The following is a 24,598-nucleotide window of genomic DNA, read 5'->3' on the forward strand; positions in this document are numbered from 1 at the left end:
CTAAATTTATCAGTGGAAAAAATCAAAATTGATCCTATTAGTTTTATGAATTGACTCCATAACTCATATAAAATTTTAAAGAAATAAATGATAGAAAAGACTGCATCAAAAGAGTAATTATGACCTACATTCTTTTTCTTTAATGACTCACATGTTCTATCTCTTTCTTTCTCTCTCTCACATACACCACTTTGCCCTCTCTCCCTCTTTCTCTTTTTTTATTAGTTACTTCTTTATTTATCTTTTAATATCCGATCTCAACTCTATTCTTCTATCTCTTATATTTAAACTTCACATTAATTTATTTTTTTATACTTAAACGGATCATATCAAAAGATAAAAAGAGTAATTATAACCTACATTCTCTCTCTTTAATGATTCATATATTTCACCTCTCTCTCCCTCTTATGCCACTTTGACCTCTCTCTCTTCTTCCTCATTTTTTTTTGTATTTATTATGTCTTTATTTATCTTTTAATATCCCATCCCAACCCCATGGTCTCCATCTATCTATCTCTTAAAATCTCACATCAATTTATTTTTTATATCTTAATCAATCCAAATGTAATAGAAAATTATATGTTATTCTTGTCTCTCTTCTTAACCTGAATTACGTATGTCTCTTTTAGCTTCTTTTTTTTTGTAACATTCTTTTAGTTTTTTCTGTTTCCTCTTTTTTTTCACTCATATCAAATATATATGATTAGAATAATTTTTGATTAGCCATTATAATTTTAATATTTAATAATATCTAAGATATTACTTGTGTTATCTAGCCCTAAAACCCCCACCCCTTCCCACACGGATCTTAAGGCATGAAAAAAAATTTTGAGATGAAGACTCCCAACAGGAGTCTTCTTCTTTCCCATAGCCGACTAGGAGTCGGACTTTCAAGGGCTACCAAAAAATCTTTGGGAGATCTCTATAAATCTTCCTCTCCACCTCCTAAGCAATCCACAATGAACCCGACCTTTTTTTCTCTTCTTTCTCTTTCTTTTCTTCTGTTGAAGCGGTAGCCTCCCGTGCTTGTGCTCGTCGAAAATCGAGATCGGAGATGCCACCGAAGCCGAGGTAAAAGCCTTTCCCCTCTTCCTCTCTTCTTTTCCTTTCTTCCCTTGCCTATGTGCACGGCCATCAGCTATTAAACTCATCGGAGAAGGCCCAAAAAATTGATGACTTGTTTTCTCCTATTTTAAGCCCTTGATTTCTTCCTTTTTCTGACCACCGGTGCTATCACCCATGGTGCCGCACCCCTGGATTGTGGCCCTCGACCTCCCTATGACCCTCCACGACAAGATCATGGCTGCCAGCGAGCAACCAATGGCCAAAACAAAAAAAAACCCTTGGATCCCCTATTTTTGGTCACTTTCCCATAATTTTCCCATCAATTGGTCCTTGTTGTTGACCATCCTTTGCTCTACCATTGTCAGCCACTTGCTGCTATGGTCTGCTGTCAGTCTTTCGATCAGGAATGACCACCCATGTCCCTTTGCTCGGCCAAGAAAAAGAAGAAAAGAAAAGAAAAAGAGAAGAAAAGGAAAGGAAAGAAAAAAAAAGAGAAAAAAGAGAGAGAAGAGATCTCTCTCTTGTCTCTCTCTTTCTCTCTCTAGAATTTTTCTTCCTCTACTTTCTCTCTATTTGATCCATAGACTCTAGCATGAACTCAAGATGATATTCCCAAAGATGCTCGAAATTACTTCGATATCCGTACAAGATGTCGGACCCCACCCAGATCATGGTAAATACCCTTAAAACCTACTATTGATAAACCTATTGATTGTTCTTGGCCTTAATGCTAATTCATGATTCATGATTCTTTGATCGAATCACCTAAATCTGATCCTGAACTAGGAGATCCTGAATTACCCTGGCATCCAGGTTGTTTGTCGAACCGACCATCCAATCTATAGCCTCCTTTTCTTATGATTGAATTTATCGAATAAGAATTAATTATATTTTTAATATGTTTAATTAGGTTCGATAAATTTGCCTAGCAAAGTTTGAAGGGCTAAAGCGAAAGAGGTAAATAATTCCGACACTTCTTACTTACTTTTGAAATTATCGACTATTTTATCATGAAAAGAATTATTCTATATTTTCATAAAATAAGGATCAAGTATATGCATTGCAAAATTCATGATTCATAGTAAAATAGTGATTTATAAATATTTTAATATGAATGACTTTTTATGAAATATGAACTCCATATGTATGAAATGTATGCCTTGTTATGAAAAAAATGATTTCATGAATGTTTTATTGTTAAAAAATTATTTATTAGCTATGAGCTCTATAAAATTATCTAGTATTTTATTTATGCATGATTTAAGAAAGTAGGATTTAATGAAGCATGATTTAAAAATGCTTGTTTTAAGAACATCTGATTTAAGAAGTATGACTATGGACTCTCAGATAGCTATGTACGACCCTACTAGCAGATTATAGTAGTTGGCATACGATCCTCGTTAGTAGATTACAATAGCCTGGTACATGGCTCTCATCAGTGGATTACAGTAGCTGGACACACGGCCCTCGCTAGTGGATTATAGTAGCTTGGCACATGACCCTCGTCAGGAGATTACAGTAGCTGGGCACACGGCCCTCGCCAGCGGGTTATAGTAGCTAAGCATGCAACCCTCACCAATGGGTTATAATAGTTGGCACGATATAATTATAGCCCTATCACAGAAATAATAGTGACCTTAGCATTTAGTCTGAGAGAATTATTAAGAATTATGAAATGACAAAATAACAGATGATTTATGACTTTACCTATAAAGTTAACATGATTTATGACTTTATTTATTTCATGCATTGAAAACTATGTTTATGTAAATTGCATGATTTATACGTATGTAAGAGCATGATTTATTTATGATATATTATCATTACAAAAATTTTATATTCCAATGACGATCATCTTCTCTAAATGATTATTAATACATATATAAACTTATATTTGATTTTGGTAAGATAATGTAAGGTTTACTTACTAAACTGGTATAGCTCATATTTTTTTTTCTTTTTCTATCAAGATGAATAAGGTTAAGACGAAGGATGATCCAAGCTTGAGGGTCTATGCTAGCAAACTTGAAGATTTTGCAGCCGAATTGTAATTTATAGAATGATTATGGACATGTAATGAACTATTTATAAATTTTGAGATATGGATTTTACAGTTCTCGACCTACACTATCTTTAAAGTCATATTATGAAAGGTTTAGAAGGCTTAATCTACCACTATTTGAGGATGGACTTGATCTTCTAGTTGTAGAGGTATGGATTCGAAAAATGAAAAAGATGTTTGATGTACTACAGTATCCTGAGGATGTGAAAGTTAGACTAGCCATTTCTATGCTAAAAAAAAATATCGAGTTTTGGTGGACTACAATAAAGACTGCATATAAAAATGCTGATAACCAACTGATATATACGGGAGGAATTCAAGAAAATATTTTATGATCAATATTTTCTAGAGTCAGTGAGATTAGTTAAGGAGAATAAGTTTTTGACTTTGAAGCAAAAAGATGACATAACAGTATTGAAATATGCAAAAAAAATTAATGAGTTAGATTGATTTTCCCTCTAGTTCATAGAGTCTGAGAAAAAAAAGCAAATAGATTTGAGTATGGTTTAAGATATAAGATTCGATCTCGCTTATCCTCTCATCTTTTTAACAACTATAAGAATGTATTGGAATGAGCTTTGAAAGTTAAATCGAATATTAAAAAATCAGAACAAGAAATGAAGAGATCTAGATCAATAGAAATGCGGGATGACCGACATGAAAACTTAGAGAACAACTTAAAAAAAAAAAGCAAAAACTTACGAATATTACGATAAAAATCATCATGAACCTTATCTTAAGAAGCTTGGAGCATGTTATCGATGTAGCAAGTGGGGACATTTAGTATAGGAATGTCCTAATAAGAAAACAAATGACTCCAAAGCTATTGGCTTAGTTGAACAAGCACAAAAAAAGAAATGCACGACATCTGTCTTAACTTTATAGGATACTGTAACGAGCAATAATATAGCGATAGGTACAATTTCAACCAACTTAAGGAGATGCCCATATGATTATTAATTATAGCTCTTCCGTTCTTTTACAGTTTACTATATCTTTGAATTATATATTTTAGAAACTAGATGAGCCATTTTTATTATAAAGTATTCATGATGAACATGTATTTAAAAAAAAAAAAAAATCCATTACTTGAAAGATGAAGCTAGTTAATAGAAAATAGTTCGGAATATGAGGCTTAGAAGTATGGCTTAGATGAAAGTGGCATAGTGAAAGTATGGTAAGAATGATTTGAAAATTAAGTACCTTTATGTAAAAATGAAGGTATACCAAAATTTGAGGACGAAATTATTTTTAAAGAGGATAGAATGTGATATCAAATCCTAAAAACCCCACCCCCTCCCGCACTAATCTTAAGGCATGAAAAAAAAAAACAAAAAAAAAATTGAGATGAAGACTCCCAATGGGAGGGGGACATAAAATTACTATGATACTTTTTTATAATATTTTATTAAAAAAATATTTAAAATATTATATATTATTTTTTATATATTTTTTTATTTTTAAATAATTTTTTTCTTCTTTCTCCTTGATAACTCTTTTATTTTTTTTATTATATTGATCCCATAATAAAATTTTTAAAACCACCTCTGCTGAAGGCAACAAAATTTAACATCATTTTTTATCTAAGAAAGATAATCATGTACCTGAACCACCGGTGCTATCATTCTTGTTATCTTCGCTGGTACAAAAATATTTTGAGCTCAAAGCAGGCAAGCGAACAATACTTTTTACAACGCAAGTGACGGATAAAGGGAAACTTCCACTCCTTTTTTTATCAAGTGCAAGAAAACCTCATCAAGTTGTTGCTCTACTCCCCATTCTCAGCACAATCATTCCAAGAACACTTTTCTATCTTGATGAGATCAGAGTTGATGACCTGATGAAATGATTACCTTACGAAAATTGCATTATGTCCACCATGAAAAATGCCCTTCTGACAATTCCCCTCTTCACAGATGATAAAAATTTTAATCATATACCTTCTTATGCTGCATTGCAGAAGCCATTAAATTATTTCCAACATTTTATATGCCAAGGTATTTTGTAGAGGGTGAAAGAGAAAGTAGAGGAACCAAAAAAAAAAAAGGGGCTTACGTAAATATATGGGATTTCATGAAATAAATATACTGTCTTTAGTATTTGCAAATTTGCCATTTTTTCCCTGTTGAAATGGGATATAGTTTTCATCAATAAATGGAAATGTATTTGATCTTTGTCAAGACTGCATATTTACCATGCCTGGACAATGCTATGTTTTCAGGGGCCGATAACACAAACTTTTGAAAAACTAATTCCATAGTTTGGACTAAATAATTTTGTATGAAAATTTGCACAAGTTTTGAACATTGTTTGCACAGATTTTGGACGCACTAAGTTTTTGCATACTGGCCTACGAGCATAGGGGGGTATATCAGCATGACAGAGGCCAAGGACATCTCTGCCTTGTGACCAAAAATAAAATGCTCCACTTCTGCAAATTTGAAAAAATAATAGGGTATATTTTTCTTGCAAAATCCCCTAAAAACATTACTCAAGCTGAGGAACTTAGTAAGGCAAACAATGCGACAAAGCTAATGCTGAAAAGAAAGTAGCAAATATAAGAAAAATACAAAAATTCAGGAGGCTATGAATGGAAGAACAGGCTTGGTTGGCTTATATGGTACTAAAGAGAAGCCCCTAAAACCCATGAAATAATATGACAAATGTCACATACAAACTGAATAAAGCTCAAGAAAACCTGATTTGGGCTGGATCATGGTAGAAGTTACAATCTCAACTTTGTCCTCCACATGCATCCTACTACCTTCTTGGGAGAAGGGTCCTTAGGTCCCTTGTCGCGCTGTCCTGAAGTGAAATATAGCCAGCCATTCCAGAATCCAACCAAGGTAGTCTTGATGCGGAAAGGCATTCGCCCAATTACTGACCATTCCTATACATTATGAATACCTCTAACCTTAGGATCATGATGGAAAGATGATGATCACAATTTAATTCATGTCTTTGCATTATACATGGAATCTGCACTTATCTTATTGGGGAGGGGCTACATTTAATGACTGAAAAATGGCAACCCTACAGAGTAAAGATAGTATTTAAAGAACTACTTAGCTAATACAAGCTATGTCAAAGAGACAATCTATGATGCTGATTGGATGACAAAAAATTGGTACAACATGAAATTAAAAAAAAAAAAAATCAAACATGAGAAATAAATCCATCAATGAAAATGCCAGATTTTTTTTAAAAAAATAAAATGACAATACATAAAGAGACTCTTGTTTGGAACAATATCTGATACCCTGTTTTACAAACAATTAGGACCTCCAAAGTGAAAAATTCACTTGTGTTTTTTCCGCTATGAAATGATGCCAGCTAGTTTGTTAAAATTAGGTTGCAATTGAGCCAATCCTGGATGAACTATGGACAATTTAGCATTGACTTGAACCAGTCAAGACTCAGGAGGGTTTTCAACCTTGGTTCATAAACCACTGGAATTAACTGTTTGTCAAGCTTAGTCAAGCCTACGCTTGGTCTTCCTTTTCAGATTCAGTCTTTGAAAATGGTAGCTTACTGTTTGGGACTTCTTAGATCAAGGATAGTTGATTTAGCTTGGACCTGACCTTATCTGTTCTAGTTTTGCTTAATGCAACTTAACATGTGAGTTTTCTATCTTATGGAATTCTTTTGTTTGAGTATTTGAGAGTTTGTTTTGAGTTAGAATCTGAAGAATTATGTTATTCGAAGTTTTATGGAAGGTTTTATAGATATATTGATGATAATAAGAGACTTAGTTCTGAATTTATAGCGTTGCTTGTGTATGGGTTTGGTATGTTATTAGGTTTATTAAGAATGAATTACAGGTTGAAGCTTTACATGCCTGTAGAGCTTTGCTCTATGAGCATGCTGCAGCTGCCATGTCTCCAGCTTGTGCCTTAGGATTGGGGGTGCGACAGGTACATCGTAAATAATTTAAGAGATAATCAAGTAGATAAAATTTTTGGAAAAGGAGAAAGAACATAATGCAGGTAAGGGACTCCTTAACTTCTAAGATAATGTAGAGATTCACCAAACAGCGTCATTGAACTTGATCAACAAGTCAACAACACTATCTTTCGAATACTATTCCACATCCCTCGCAATAGAGTTTATACTAAAGAAAAGTAAGAAACCAAAGATTTAGTTCATTATATCAGATCTAAATATTTCAACAATTAAATGTAGTAGATCTTAAGAGCCTTTTAATCGAAATTAGCTTAAACACAACATAAACTAGAAGGAAAATTATAAAATTCCTCTCTTTAATCAAAAATAGGATGGAAAGCATAAATAAGTGCTTTCAGATCATATGCTATGAATTTGCCAACCGAGACAAGTTTCCAAACATTTGTTTTCTCCCTAGCTCGTGAATAACTTCAGAGTCTACCATTAGGATACAGTTTGGATGATTTAAATTGCATTGAAGAGATATTGTTTTCCAAATGTTCTAGTCCGCCCTATATTCAGAACATGTAATTTTTGCTGGAATAGTAGAGGACAGCGTTAGAAAACATAGTATGTAATATGATTAACATAGTATGCAATATGGTAATAACCATATTAGATTATAACTATATATATGAGAATCTTATAGCCATAACCATATTTGGTTATAATCAGATATATGAGGATCTTACCATGTTTAATAGTTGTCCAAATACATTGTATCTAAATGCCTATAAAAGCCCTTTAGAGGCTAGATGAAATAGACAATCAATTTTTCCTCTATTCTATTTTTTAACAGATTTTTTTTTCTCTACTCTATTTCTCTTCTTTTCTATTTTTGAACATGGTATCAGAGCCTTGTTCCTAATTAAACCACAGCCATCTCTGGTGCCACACGGTCCCCTTCTCTTCTCTTGGTTTCTCCTTATGCTGTTTGGCCTCTCCTGCTGTTGTTTGATCTCTTTCTTCTACTGCTACTGTTGTTCAGCTTATCTTGCTGCAGATCTATTCTTCCTTGCAGCCGCTTGATCTCCTGTACTATTCAGTCTATTCTTTTGATAGATCTTCTAGATTTGCTCAATGACCTCTTCATTAAATGATCTGAAAATCACCTCTCTTGGTACCAATGTCAAATTTAATGATGCCAATTATCTTCTTTGGTCTCAGGCATTTCGCTACATGATGGGATCCCATGGGAAACTTTATCATCTAGATAAGAAACCTATTGATAGTGCTAATTTAGTGGATTCTGCAAATGGCAAGAGGTTGATTATGCTGTTTATATCTAGATGTTGAACAGCCTAGAGCCTCATATTGCTAACACTGTGATGTTTCTATCCACTGCAAAAGAGACGTGGGATTTCTTGAGGATGACCTACTTTCAAGAGAAGAATGTCTCAAGGATCTACTCTCCCTACTCAGATATCTTTTCTTTGCAGCAAGAGGATCTCTAAATTCAAGAGTACTACAATATTCTTCAGGGAAAGAGGACTGAGCTTATCCAGTATCATTCTCTTACTGCTGATGTTTCTGTTCTTCAACAGCAGCATGAAGAGTTCTACATAGCACAGTTCCTTTCTGGACTTAATCTCTCACTCTCTCATGTTTGAGCTCAACTCATGGCTGATGATAGCATTCCCACCTTGAGCAATGCCATGAGTCGTGTTCTATATGTTACTGAGTTACAGCTCACATCTTCTCTATCTATGGAGAACACTACTCTTGCTGTTGGTACTCGTAGTGGCCGAGGGGGTCACGGAGGTCGTGGACGTGGACGCAATTCTTTTCCATCATGTCCACATTGTGGACGTTTAAATCATCCTGCTGAACATTGTTGGTAGAAATTTGGAAAGCCTTCTGCCTCTCGTCCTGCTAGTATTGCTTCTTCTATAGCTTCATCTGACATTGGTGCCACTCCTACTACTGATGACTCGGTTTTGATTTCTCGGATTGACTACGAGAGATTTCTCCAATCCACTAGTACCTCCATATCTTCAACTCCATCAGTTGTGTCTTCAACTCTTGAGATGGCTACTACAGTCACTCCTGGTATGTCCTGATTATTAGATTCAAATGCTTTTTTTCATGTCACAGGTAACAGAGGTCTTTTTCTTACATACACTCCATTGTCTTATATGCTATCTGTCACTATGGCGGATGGCACTTCAGTTCCTATTCTTAGATGCGGTACCGTGAGGATTTCTCCTACACTCATTCTTACAGATGTCCTATATGCTCCTAAATCTCATTTGAATTTGTTATCCATTGGATGTCTTATTAAATCCTTAAATTGCTTGGTTATGTTCTACCCTTCTCGTTGCCACTTCAGGATCTCAGCATGAGGAAGACGATTAATGGCGATGTTAAGATGGATGGAGTTTACTTCTTTGCTGATACAATATCTTCTGCTTGTGCCATATTGTCATTCTCCAGCTCACCTTATCAGTGGCATTATCGTCTTGGTCATCCATTTACAGAAGTTCCAAAGAATCTTGATCTTCTTTCCAAGTCTTCGAATAGTTTTGAATGTGAAACTTGCCAGTTAGGAAAACATCACAGAGTGTCCTTTCCTTCTTCTGTTAGTAAGCATTGTTCTTCTCCCTTTACATTAATCCATTCGGATATCTAAGGTCCGAGTCCTATCTTGACTCGGGTTTTAGATATTATGTGATTTTTGTTAATGACTACACTAGGATGACCTGATTGTATCTCCTCAAAAATCGATCTGAAGTCTTTTTTATATTTCAAAATTTTTATAATGAAATAAAAATTTAATTTTTCACCTTTATCAAAGTTCTTCGCTCTGATAATGCCTTTGAAAACTCACAATCCAATTTTGTAGATTTTTGTGCTTCTCATGGTATAATATATCAGACCTCGTATCCTTACACCTCTCAGCAAAATGGAGTAGCTGAAAGAAAACACAAACATATTTTAAATATGGCACGGACTCTTATGTTTCATATACAGGTACCTAAACCTTATTGGGGTGATGCCATTCTTACAGCATGTTATCTTATAAATAGGGCTTCATCAAGTATATTGGACGAAAAATCTCCATTTTCTATTCTCTATCCCTCTAAAGAATCCTTCTCTCTCACCCCATAAGTATTTGGATGTCTGTGTTTTGTTCATCTCTTAGGACCTAACAGAGATAGTTGTCTCCTCGGTCCATTCAGTGTATCTTTTTGGGATATTTTTACACTCAGAAAGGATACCGATGTTATGATCCTCTTTCTAAATGATATTTTGTCTTTATTGATGTCTCCTTTGAAACCACTCCATTTTTTTCTCTCTTCCGAGTCATCTAGTGTTCCTTTACAGCCTATTGCTCCTCCCAAAACTTCTATAGCTCCATCTTTTAGTACTTCTACTTCACCATCTTTGCAGGTTTACAGTCGTTGCGAAAAAAAAGCTCCTCCATCTTTACCATCATCAATTATGTTATCTCCGTCTGAGTTTCCTACAAGCCATTTTCCAGGTTCAGAATTGCCTATTGCATTACGAAAAGACAAAAGATCTTATACTTTGCACCCAATATCTGCCTCTATGATTTTTGATTATCTTCTACCTTCTTTTCGATCTTTTGTGGAATCTATCTTCTATATTTATTTTCAGGACCTATCAAGAGGCTAAATCTGATCTCAGATGGAGACAGACCATGGATGAAGAGATGGCTGCTCTAGTCAGTCATGGCACTTGGGAGTTGGTTTCACCACCATCCAGTGTTCATCCTGTTGCATGTCGATGGATCTTTACAGTCAAGTACCAACCTGATAGCACAGTAGAGTGTTTTAAAGCTCGTCTTGTCGCTAAAGGATACACCCAAATCTATGGTATTGACTACTTTAAGACTTTTTCCTCAGTTGCTCGTCTCAACTCAGTTTGCATTCTGTTCTCTATTGCAATTAATCAAGGCTGAAAACTACACCAGATGGATATAAGTAATGCCTTTTTATATGGAGATTTGTTTGAGGTTATTTATATAGAGCAACCTCCCGATTATGTTGCTCAGTAGGAGAGTTTGCAAGCTAAAGAAGGCTATCTATGGCCTCAAGCAGAATCCAAGGGCCTGGTTTGACAAATTTTGCCAAGTTGTTAACAAAATTGAATTTCATTGTAGCAAGTCTGATCACTCAATTTTTGTGAAGCAAACATCTTTTGGATTGGTTGTTCTTGCTATATACGTAGATGATATTTTTCTGACTGGTAGTAATCATGATAAGGTTGTTCGGATCAAAGAACACTTAGAGAATCATTTTGTCACCAAAAATTTGGGCAAACCATGACATTTTCTGAGAATTGAAGTGGCATATCAGTCGCACGGAGTATTTCTTTCTCAAAGAAAATATGTCACTGATTTATTGATGGAGACAAGTTTACTTGATTGTAAATCAAGTTCTACTCCTATCGATTCTCAGTTACCATCAGAGATTGATGATTCAGATGATGATTTTGAGGATGTCACTTGGTATCTTAGAATAATGGAAAAACTTATCTATTTGACAATCACAAGACCTGATCTCTCATTTGTAGTGGGGATAGTAAGTCAGTATATGCAGAAACTTAAGGTTTGTCCTTGGAATGCTGTATTAAAGATCTTGCATTACATTAAGAGAGCCCCAGAAAAAGATCTTTTGTATAAAAGAAATAGATATTTACAAATTGAAGCCTATTCTGATGCTGACTATGCTGGCTCGATGAGTGATAGGAAATCCACATCAGGTTTTTGCATCTTTATTGGAGAAAATCTTGTTACATGAAAAAGTAAAAAAACAAATAGTAGCCCGTTCAAATGCTGAGGCTAAGTATAGATGATGGCTCACACAGCTTGTGAGATGATATAAATCAATTCTTTGTTAAGAGAACTTGGCGTTTCTTATTCTAAACCTATGGTGATGCATTGTGACAATCAGTTTGCTATATACATTGCAAACAATCCTGTCTTTCATGAACGGATTAAGCACAATGAGGTTGACTGTCACTTCATTCAGGATGCTGTTTTATCAGGAAAGATTGTTACTCCCCACACAATGTCAGAGGATCAGTTGGCTGATATCTTTACTAAGGCTCTTGGGTCTACTCACTTTTCTTCCTTATGTACCAAGCTGGAAATGTTTGATATATATGCTCCAGCTTGAGGGGGAGTGTTAGAAAACATAATATGTAATATGGTTAACATAGTATGTAATATAGTTATAACCATATTAGATTATAACCATATATATGAGGATGTTGTAGCCATATATTGTTAGACAAAATTCGGTATGTAATATGATTATAACCATATTTGGTTATAATCATATATATGAGGATCTTATCATGTTTAATAGTTGTCCAAATACATTGCATCTAAATGCCTATAAAAGCCCTTTAGAGGTTAAATGAAATAGACAATCAATTTTTCCTCTATTCTATTTTTGAACAGATTTTTTTCCTCTACTCTATTTCTCTTCTTTTCTGTTTTTGAACAGACAGATTGCACAAAATGGATAGGGAAAACTAGCTTAGCAATATTTCAGATAATTAGGGTATAACATGTTAGTGGTGATTTCCAAGAATAACCAAAATACTGGTATCTGTTTATTTGGGAAAATAAGTGATATAATTTGCATCTAGTGCTTTTAAGTTATAGTTCTATTTCTTCCAAAGTTTCTAGTTTCTCATGCATATAGTTTGGGCGACAATAGAATAAAGAAGGCTACATGCCGCAAGCCAGAAAGCTGAAATTCATACCTAAGATCTCTAGATCTATGCTTCCACCTGCTCTACCACATTGCATCTGGGACATTTCTATCAAGAGATTTTATCTGTTCACCAACATTTATATTCTAGCCGATCAAGCATTAAAAATCTTTTTTCTAAAGGTATTGTCTGTTCTACATAGTTGAAAGTTGAACCAGCAGCGCATATGATCAGTGTCTTATGCTGCTTGCTAGCCATCTTCTTGTGCCTTTGAACATGAAAGTTGCACCTTAAATAATGCAGTAAGGCTTTATGACCTCGTGATAGAAGCACCTATCAAAAGAATGGCAAACTTTGGAGCAAATAATCCTTTTTATTTACTAAAGCAAATAAGCAGGAAAATGGTTCGTACCAATGTATCTAAATTGAATCGAAATACTTCACCAACCAGCACAATTCTTTTGGTCACAGGGTGTTTCTCTGTTGTACCTCCAACAATTATAATTGAATTGTTTATATTAACCCATGCAAATTCTATATGGGAATCTTGTTTTGGCATGGGTGGCAGTTGCTTCCATTTTACCCCATCATCAAGCATGTAGACATCACCATACACCACCTGGATTAGCACATAACCATGAATATGAAGGACAACTTTGAAAAGACACACACATAGTGAGAGAGAGAGAGAGAGAGAGAGAGAGTGTGTGTGTGTGTGTGTGTGTGTTTGTGAGAAAGAGAGAGAGCACATATTCAAACTTATCAAAAAGCTTAGCCAGCAATATCTAGAATCTTGCCACCAGGAAAGGGGAAAATTTAATGCCAATCACAGAGGAACCACAATTACTTGCATGAACATAAATTATCAGGCAAGCTTAATGTTCCAAATTATTATTAATTTTTTTGACAATCTAACCATGGAAGTAATATAATGCTAAGAAATAAGTCAAACAGGATCTTTAATGTTGATAAAAATTAATGAGCTGCTTATTCAAATGGAACTTGAACAGAGTGAGGTGATTGGATAGGGGAGCTTACAGCCTCTATATCAAACCTATAAGGTGAATGAGAAGTTGTAGAAGTCATAAAAAACTCAAAGCATTCATGTGGAAAATGCTTCTTATCTCCACTTGCTGAATCTGGTTTGTTTTCATAATCACAGTGATTATTGTTCAATTAATAACCCATGATATATCTATGATAATGAACAGGAGGGCATCCATGCATGCACAACTGGCAGCGCACATCTCAGTTATTCTTTCATTGTCTCAAAAAATTAGGTGCAAATGATCAAAGTTTTCATGATTTTCTGCCTGTACCCTAATATATTGTGACAAAAGAATTTTGAAAAATATGAGTTTTGAATGAGTACTTAATATCTGAATATAGCAAGTGTTCCATTATTGTAATTTAAGGTTATGTTAATGTATCAAGAGGTTGCTTTTGACTTGTCATTTGAGAATTGAGATGTTTAGTAGTCATCGTATTGCCTAAAAGTGAAACTGTGAAAGCTTCATTTGTTGTGAATTGAAATGAAAATTCTGCTCATCCATATTATGCTAGGTGACCCTGGCCAGCAGTAAGTTGTTGGTCTTTATGTTCCCAGTAGAGACATGATGTAGTAAACTCTTGATCACCGCTTTCTAATCATCTTATTATCGAGATTAAAACCTATCTATTTTTATTTTTGTTTTAATCTTGCAATTATTAATATCAAGTTTTGCTGAATCAATACTGGCTTTGTACTAGTTGGTGATTGGTTTGGTAGGATACTGATATGTATCGTACCAAGGGCATGTTGGACCATAGGGAGGGAGAGTAAGAGAAGGGACAGAGAGAAAGAGACAGAGGGAGGGAGGGAGGGGCTCACAGGAGGAGGAGGAGAGGGAGGAAGAGATCGGAGTCGAAACCCCTTTTGAGAGAAAGTGTGACGAAACCCCTTTCGAGAGAGAGAGAGAGACGAGGGCCTACCTAACGGTATTGGTTGGCATCGAAGAGGGGAGAGGTGCCAGCTGGAGTCGAAGAGGGGAGAGAGGTGCCGGTCGATGTTGAAGAAGGGAGAGTGAGCAAGCCGAAGGTCTCAAACTTGAGAGCCCTCTTGAACCTTCGGCTAGATAGTGTGGGGGAGTGTTTATAAACGAACGACCTAGACAACCTAACTATCCCGATTTGGCCAGTTCTGTTCGGTATGGGCCCAAATGACCTATTGGGTGGGTTTGGTGAACACTGATTAATATGGTATAGGATATGTGGTAAAAGATTGCACTACAAAGATCTTTTGTAAAACATTAAAACAATAAGCCAAGTCTTTGGAAATTTTATAGTCATATTCTAATCTTTGGATATTAATACGATGGATATGTTTGTACATTAAAATGCTTTTTGAGCTAAATTTTGTATATTAAAATCATAACAATGAGATGCTAGCATAGAAATTTTAATTCCTAAAAACATTATCAAGACACATGCAAGAGACACATAAAAATCTGAAATTGTATTCAAAATTTCATTTAAAGAATAGTTGTAAAATATTACAAGATAACAAATTATTAATCCTATATTTCTCCCAATGTTGCAAAACCTCTCCTCTCTCAAATCTGTTTATTCACATATTGGTTACATCTACTTTTTTCTATTCAACATGGTCTTCGTGTACTACTTCTTGCAAATTCTAAACCCTCAACCTTGTTCAATTTACTCCAGTATTCAATCCTAACAATATGAGAACTTTTTGGGAAATATAGGTTGCAACAGAATATTGGTTTTACTATCAGCTCAAGAGAACTTTATTTCTTTCTACAGATTAGAAAAAAAGGAAAACAAAGCATATTTGATTGTGCTACAGACCTTGTGAGGGGGCTTGTAGTAGAATAAATTGCAGTCTAGATGGCTTTTCTGTTGAGAGAGCTTGGGAAGGAAAAGCATGCTTAGAAGGGGAGGGAAGCGATGATGGTATTTTCATTAAGAATGTATTAGGGGTCAGTAGCAAAGTTTGGTGCCCAAGTTTTGGAAGTGTGGAGCCAGGAAAAAAATTGGCATTAAAGCAATTTAAATTCTACATTAGACATTCATATGAGGTAGAAGTAGGGGTGATGCCTCATCTCCATCTCCATTTAAAGAAGAGGGATGCCAACTAGAAAAAGGACTCCTGCCTTTGAAAACCCTCCAGCTCTATACCATTCCCCCCCACCCAACAAAAAAAAAAAAAAAAAGAAAGGGAAAAAAAGAAGAAAAAAAAAAAGAAGAAAACCCTCCAGCTATAAGATGTGACATATTGGATTTCCCCCTTGCCTCTTTACATGGCAAGCAGAGGTGCATGCGCCTCCCTCAAGCCCTATGGCTCTGCCATTGGACTAAGACAATCTATATCAATATTCTTTTAAAAGGCATGTCGACCTCCGAGTTTCTTCTTTTAGGGTTTTTTTTGTAATGGGTTCTCTTGCATGGTGTTGTACTGCCTTGGTTTGGACATTGCATGGGTGTGCATGGGTTTGTGCTCCACATTTGTTTTGTACATTCCTCTACTTAAAATAAGATACTTACCAAAAAAATAAGGCATCACCAAAAATTTAAATCCTTACCTTCATTGTCAGGAAAAAAAACAAGAGCATTTTAAACAAATGTTCATTATCAAGCTCTATCTTTTTATAAAGATGCATAATTGTCACCATCTACGGAGCATGGATACTTTAGATTGAATGCCATGTTTGTATCTGATATGCATCGGATACTGATATCATGCCATACTTCTCAAATACATATCCAATATTATGTAAAGTGTCCTATTTTTGAAAACTAAGTGTGCTAATGTGAAAGTTCTGCAGAAGTTGATGATATTGTATACAGCATGGACCATGATACTGCGATAGCCCAATTTATCTCTATGGATGCTCTTTTAGATATACATGTAAAAAAAAATACATAAATCCATTCCCATATCATATATTACTTTCTCAAGATTTGTTGTATTCGTGTATTTATATCATGTCGTATCTATATCTTATATCTATGCCATGCTTCATAGGTTGCCATTTGATACGATTTTATCAATCATCGAATTCCAGGACAAAGTTACAAAAAAGCAACATCAAGGATACCATAGATGATATACTACAACGAGGTTTAAAATTAGTATAAAAAAGGACAAAATTAAAAAGAATTAGTAAATCAATTGGCTGGAGTTTTACTCAAGATGTCTAAAATGCTTAATATATGAAATAAACAAATAGTTCAGTCACATACCTCATTTCTTCGGGAGCACTTGAAAATTGGTGATCCAGGCTTAGCCATATAATCACCCTCTTGACCACCAATAACAAGCAGTTGATCATTAGCAACAACACAAGCTCTGGTGACAGATTATATATTACATTAAGAATGGAAATGACATTAAGAATAGAAACGATATGCTATTTACCACTAACTAAGAAGGCACCATAGTGCCATAACAAGCACCATTAAAGCTTCACAAGAAAAATCCATGCTCTATTTTTTTCTTTATCAGATTAAATGTTTGTTAACACATTAATGGACACTTGTAGGTAAAAGAGTGATATAAAAGTTATTTTGTGGATGCTCGCAGGTACCTAAACACAGAAAGTTATGATCATTCGGCCTCCAAAATGACCTTAAGCAAATGGGATATCATAACAAGACTCAAGTCCATAGGCTACACCAAGAACAACATAAGGCACCAAAACCGGACTCCATGACACAATTTTGCCCACTGTTAGAACTTGATATTTTAGTACACCATCTAAATTATTGACAAATATGATCCTTGATAACATCAAGAATAATTATCGTGGTGACAACTGGCAACCTGAATGGTCCAGTCAAATGGGTGATTCTTATCAACAATGGATGATCACATAGGCATTAACTTCTAAAGGTGGTTTTAACTATATATACATCGATGCCTTTTCAAGTAGATCCTTGTATAGTATTATAATGTAAATATGGCTTACATCCAATTTAAGACAGGGTGCAGATGTCTATCTATATTGTGCCCAACTGTTTAGAGAAAAAAAGTTTACAACCTCTTGTGTCCTGGTAACACAAATCTCCCATGTGAAAATCAAATGATGTACAGCTGGTGCCAGCTATAACAGGAATAATGGGAAATAACATATCAGCTTTTAACTTTTCCCGTGAGATTTCTGTAAAACTAAAATAGTCACATAAAAATCTCAAACAAAAAATTGAAATACACAAAAAAAAAAAAAAATGCAGAGCTAATGCCACTCTCCCATTGCACCCAATCAATTAATATTTTCTGTCCATATCGTCTTTTAATAAGTACTTCATTTAATACTTTTTGTTTAGTTTTAAAAACATTAAAAATAGTTTTTTCATGCATCCCTTCCTGTTTTTATCCTCTTGCCAAATCAGACACTTGGATGCATGCACAAATGTCCAAGTCCGTGCATCACTAGGTTCATTTGACCATATCTTTGCTTGTAATCTATCAAATGACCTATGTTAAATGATGATCTCACTAACAAGTCGAAACAAAAATGACAAAAACATATAAAGATAAAGTCAAGAATTATAGTGGTGATGATACTCATCTATTTAATAAGGTACATTTAATGAAGACTTGTGGCTGAGAAAAAATGTCAATTGAGTTTTTTTTTGCTTTTTTTGGGGTTTTCAAGAAGAAAGGTATTTGTGGCATTACAATTATAAAATCACGAGATATTTTTTATTTTACAAAGTACATGAGAAGATAATATACATTCTTTCTAAAAGGAGATGGTGGTTGCTGTTCAAGGAGGTATGTCTCACAGAAAAAGCTTATTGAAGAATTTCTTTTAGCACAATTATTATCATTTTCTGGTATTTTCTTTCAATTCAAGAGTACGAAGCTCCATGTTCACAGAAGTTCCACAAACTCATGCTCTATGGACATCAAAGTTCTTTAATCTTTATCAATCATACATGGGGTGACAAGGTATGCCCATTAGCTAAAAACAGAAAAGAGGAGGCTCCCACATCACCAACAACAGCTTAGATATAAGAATAAGTGTAAGCAAGAAGAAAAAAAGGGAAAAAGAAACTGGTGATCAGATACATACGATCACATCATCCAATTCAGATGAACCAAAACAAACAGATTTTAAGATACCATCTGAAAATGATGAGGTGAAATGCTCTCCAATTTGGAGCGGATGATAAAGTTCATGAGAAAGTTTAGGATGATGCAGTACATGATATCACTGATAATGTGATCTTTGTTAAAGATACTCATTAAATATTCCAAATGAAGATCATCATGTCACCTTGAATGTAGAAAGATTCATATAATAGGTATTTAATAATTTTTTAATGCTAGTATCCTTTTTCTGTATATTGATATAGAAATGAGGACACATAGGAAGTCATTGAACAATTATCGCTCATGTATGGCCCTCACAATATGGAATTACTAGTGGAGTAAATTTTCCACCTTATGACTTATGCACTCTTCGTTACTCTTCTCCTCCATTAATGCCCAGCATATTAAGTGTATATTACAATTGTAGAAATGATACATGTTTTACTTGAATTACTTCTCAAAAATCTCTTATTCTACTTCAAACCAGACAGCCAATAAATTTCATGGGTCTGCTCCAAGATAAGCTTTCATCACAATTGGCTCATTGCAGTCTTGCAGATCTCTAGCTGAACCAGGCTTTCTGGAGGACTGGAGATAGCAAAAAAAAGCAACATATTGATCAAACATATTTTTTCACTAAGTTGCAAACGAGACGTATATAGTCTGATTTTTAGCTGCCCTATAAGACTACTCATGATCAAGGGAGCTGAACAATATAAAACGATGGTGTAAAGGCATCCAAAAAGAAGATATGAACCTTTGAAGATATGTTAGCAATCCATACCATCTTACCATAAGTTTCCTTATATGAGATGAAAGCACAAGAAACTGACATTAATAATCCTTTTATATACATATAAGCAAAGTCTGCGGAACCGGTACCGGTGGCCAGATCGACCAACCAGCGGTACAGTTCGACACGCCTCCGTTCCGTTCCGAACCGAGACGAACTGATGAAGGAAAATAAAGCCGAACTGGAGAAGAAAAAGAGAGAAAGAGAGAGAAATAGAGAGAGAGAGGGAGGAAGAAAAAAAAAGAGGGAGGGGGGTTCCGCCGAAGGGGCCACCGGAGGGCCTCCAGCGGGCCGCCATGGCCGTCGGGCGGCATAAATGCCTCCCGCGGCTCCGCGCGTGGAACAGGGGCGATCCGTCCCTATTTTCTATTTTTTTTAAAAAAAAAATATTTTTCAAAATAAGCCGGCAAACCCCATGCCGGCTTCATTTTGAAAAACATTTAAAAAATAAATAAATAAAAAATCGGGGCAAATCGCCCCTGTTCCACGCGCGGAGCCGCGGGAGGCGTTTACGCCGCCCGACGGCCACAGCGGCCCGCCGAAGGCCCTCTGGCGGCCCCTCCGACGGACCTCGGCCCCTTTTTTTCTTCCTCTCTCTTCCTCTTCCTCTCTTTTCCTCTCTTTTCTTCCCCGGCACCAGCATGTGCCGTTTTGCATGCCGGAACCATCTCGGTTCTCCGTCGGGATGGTTCGCCACGCCCCGTTCCGGGCGGCTCGGCCTGGTACGGCATTCCTTGCATATAAGTCTATTGAAGTTTTTTCCACTAGTCAAATTACTTGCCCTTAAGGTCATTAACTACCATGCCAGATGATAAACTTCTCAGTCTTTTTAGACTTTTAAGTTTCCTCTTCAATCTTCAGACACCACAGTGCACATTATCAGTTCAATGTACTCATCTGCTAAGGCTTTTTGGTCCATTGAAACACTGACATGCTGATTACTTCTAAGCCTTAACCCTTCCAAGAGGCCTCTCCTGACTGGAAAATCCCTGGCCAAAGTTTCAGGTGCTCTGCAGTCTGCAGAGAACTTGTAATTTTTTTGTTTACATTGTCAACCCTGATTCCTTCTACTTATGGTGTTAATGCACTCACAAGATCCAGATATCTTACAGATTTTATGATTGCAAGGAGTAAAAATAGAAAAAGCTTGACAAAGTGGAAAAAAATAAACCAATTTTTTTTTGGAGGGCCTATTGAGCATCTAGAATGGAAAAATTTGAGGTTTTCAAGCTTGCATTGGGCAACTGAGACATAATTCGGGGTTCCAATAGGCAACAAGGGCTGATGGTACCTACTCTCTGAGATGTAAATGCACTCATGGATACCAGGAATGTTGAGATGCAGAAAGGATAGAGATGCCAGTTATACAACCAATGTATGTCATATTACTACCTAAAGACCTAATACTGGAAGATGAATTCAACCTCACTGCAACTCCACAACTTACATAGTGTTAGGCCAAGGAAATCTGAGCTAAGCAAGTTTCACGAATGAAAGCTACTATTAAATTATCGACATAAGTTATAAGGAGTGGGTAAAGAAGTAGTCGTATCTTTAAAGGGAAAACAATGCCCTACAAACCTGTGGGGACCACCACGTGGAATGGGTATTTCATTTCTCCATTCTTTCTCCAAGGCTTTGCCATCCTTTACAGCAAGACTCCAATGATCCAATGCAGGCTCATGGCGGTCCTCCTTGCTGCCACCCATAACATGGAGTCTGCCTCTCCAAAGTTGGGTGGCTGGTGCATACCTAAGAATTCATGTATTAATACCTTTCAACCCACAGAACTATGATCTTAAAAGTGAAATTTCTCAAGCATAATAATTGATAGAATGAGAAAGACCTTTAGTTTTACAGTTCTGCTGAGATTTTAGGAATGCTGACAAGTAATGAGATTAAAGAAAAAAATAGAAAAGCAAAATTTTAGATGGAAAGGGGCTCAAGATTATATGGAAAGGTCATAAGAAGTCGAGAATCTACAAAATCCTAGATGAAAGTTGCATAAAAGTAGATCTGGAAAGGCTTTTCTTTGCACTATATAGGAAATAGCAGACATATCATAAAGTCAATCCAGAAGGAATAAGGTTCATTGGCTATGACTGTATCATGGTAAAATTTAGGTTTTCATGTGATCAATGTAAGCTCATCCATGGCACACACCTAGGAACGGGTAAGGAAGGTAAATCACTCCATTTTCTCGTCTCAGTGTCCAGCACAAAGTTGCGAGCTGTAGGCCCTCTACATTGAGGTCCATATTGTCCAGTGACCACATATATGTATCTTCCATCTGTTACCATTCCTAAATGTGAATGTGCCATTTCTTTGGGCATATCAAACCTTCCTCCCCATGTATTATCAGTAAAATTATAGATATCCACATGAGAATGCACCTACAATAAAGAACACACCGAATAAAACCCATAAGATCATTAAATAATATAAAAGCATAAAACTATCATCTAACTAGAAAATAAATTGTAACTAAGAAGATAACTGCTCTTGTTCAAGAATCTAGCAACAATAACTTAACAGTCTTGTCCTTCATCTATGGTGAGACCAGTTTTCATATTTTTCTCTTGACAATTTAGCCTATCCAACATCTCAAAGAAAGTAATGAAATATAATTGTTAGATTATGTCAGTTGGTGATCATTAAGTGGTTTTTTTGATAGTAATTATTAAGTGATTGAGTGGATCACAAAGCGCCTTAGCACTCCAATAGACATTTACATGACTAGGAAGACTAAATGGCTATTGTATGTTTAATGGTTGCTGCATGCTTCATAAGGGCCATTTTTTATAACATTGTGTCAGATTAAGATCTAAGGAAGCTATAGCAAGATGCTCTGCATTTAAAGGGTTTAGGAAGTGGAAAAGCCCTATGTTAATATAGGAGGGTGTTATAAGAGATGATAAGAAACTTATGTAAAAATACTTGTTCTGCTAGGAAATCTTGGAGAATAAGTATTCATAAGCCGATTTTAGATAGTTGGAACAAAACATAGTGGTTGTGGTTATTTTGGTTGGACATAGTATATAACACCATCAGTTAAGTTCCTATGCTTGTTCATTATAAGAGTGTTATCTTATTCAGAACTATTCATGACAACTATGAACTGCAATTCCTAAATTTATTTTTCACTAGACATGGAATCAACATGTTGTAGGTGGATATCACAGTTCAACTTCACCACATGTAAAACAAAAAGAACAAGTGGGGGGAAAAAGGGTGCATGTGCTTTTAAAATGGAAATTTGAACATATAGATGCTGTCCATATCCAATAAAAATCAAATTCAGGCAAAAACCCTGAACACGCCAGTTGGAAGTTGGTTAAGTGCCCAAAATGACTTGCAAATGACAAAGCTATTTGCTATCATGTGATTAAGTCATGCTGATCTGCAGTAAGTCAATATATGAAGATCCAATGAAGAAGAAAATTTTTTTTAAGCTAGGTTTCTCACATAGTCAATGGTACCATATCCAGCAAACACATATAAAAGATTCTTAATCTGTATAGCAGCTCCATCCAATCGAGGTACTGGTGCCTCTGCCATCTCTTCCCACTTTAATAGTGGTGCTGGTATATCGGCAAAAGTTGCATTTAGATCTTCCAGCATGGCCGATTTGTCATCCTTTTTACTCATCTCCTTAACCTGTAAGGAAAGAAAAAAGAGCAAAAAAAAAATTAAAAAAAAAAAAACCTGCAATCACAAGTTCATCCTTCGATTCCTCAATCCAGAAATGCATACTACACTTGTTGTGCACAAGAACTCGACCTATCACGTGAGGTATTATCCGCTCTAGCCCATGGGTCTCATGATTTTGCCTCTTAAAAGACACCTTACGTGTGAAGGATTTTTTCTCTATATTATTAGAACCACAACAGAGCCCCCCAGTCAAGAGGAATTTTGATTGTATACAGTCCGAAGAGTCCCACAGTCAATCGAGATGGATCTCAGTCCCAGAGAACCAAGATGGATCTCAGCCCCTACCTGGCGTGTTATTATTGCGGACAAGGGCTCGGCCCATCACGTGAAGTATTGTCCGCTCTGGTCCATGGGCCTCACGATTTTGTCCCTTAAAAAATGCATCACGTGAGAAAGATTTTTTCCTCTAGTCCCCTCTGACCCACAACTAATGTGAGACTAATGATGCCCTCCGCATTATTAGAACCACAGCAATACTCAATCCAGGAAAGCAAATACACTACATTCAAAGGAAAAATCCCAGGGCTTCTAAGTTTCAGCATGATTATAAACTGGGAGACATGATATCTGAGACACCTAAGCTTAAACTGCCAATTAAACCGGGCAAGGGAATCAAAACTACGCCCAGACCAAAAAAAGAAACAAAAAAAAAAGAAAGAAGAAAAGATCGAGCAACTTACGAAATGCTAATCAAATAGCAAAGGAATTAATACCAAGCAACTTATGCAATGTCAATCAAAGATTCCGCCTTTCTTGAAAATTTTGAGAAAGAAATTCCAAGTTTTCAACATCAGAAGGCCGCCAATGCCCGATAGAACCGACTCATAAGCATGACCAAGAGGCGATTACCAAAACCCTGGTTCAAGAATCTAGCAAGCTGAAATCAAATGGAGATCGGACTGACCTGCGTGGCCGGGGGAGAGCCGAGGCTGGGGACGTTATCTAGAGAGAAATCGAGCGTGGTGGACCAATAGGGAGAGGATGAGGAGGCATTGGATGAAGCCCAGAGGAAATCTGCGACGAGGGCGATACCGAGGATAGCGATGCACGCCAGAACGAGGAGGTACTTCCTCGCAGCGGGCTTGGACGCGAATCTCGCCATGGATTCAAACTCTAGAGATGGAGAATCGAGTGGGAGGTTTGGATCGACGGCATTGGAAGGAAGAGGGTTTTACGGGGAATAATTCTATCGTCTTCCTTCTGATTCTGGTACGCTCCAGTTGCCGGGCCATTGTCGGTGGAA

At 36.1% G+C, this 24,598-nt stretch overlaps 1 protein-coding gene across 2 annotated transcripts; it reads right to left on the bottom strand.

Annotated features, from left to right (window-relative positions):
- Nucleotides 1-5,565: 5,565 nt before the first annotated feature.
- Nucleotides 5,566-24,598, bottom strand: LOC105051376 (kelch repeat-containing protein At3g27220). 2 transcript variants are annotated; one of them, XM_010931780.4, is made up of 7 exons: nucleotides 24,260-24,598; nucleotides 23,110-23,301; nucleotides 21,808-22,037; nucleotides 21,226-21,396; nucleotides 16,997-17,102; nucleotides 13,167-13,373; nucleotides 5,566-6,017 (listed from the first exon to the last, which is right to left on the bottom strand). In XM_010931780.4, exons 1-7 carry the CDS (start codon nucleotides 24,455-24,457, stop codon nucleotides 5,853-5,855), a joined length of 1,269 nt encoding a protein of 422 aa, XP_010930082.1. In that variant the 5' UTR covers nucleotides 24,458-24,598; the 3' UTR covers nucleotides 5,566-5,852. The 2 variants fall into 2 exon arrangements, with proteins under 2 accessions (XP_010930082.1, XP_010930083.1); XM_010931781.4 differs by lacking the exon at nucleotides 13,167-13,373.

This window comes from Elaeis guineensis, chromosome 9 (assembly GCF_000442705.2).
Source record: "Elaeis guineensis isolate ETL-2024a chromosome 9, EG11, whole genome shotgun sequence".
NCBI classification, from domain to species: Eukaryota; Viridiplantae; Streptophyta; class Magnoliopsida; order Arecales; family Arecaceae; genus Elaeis; species Elaeis guineensis.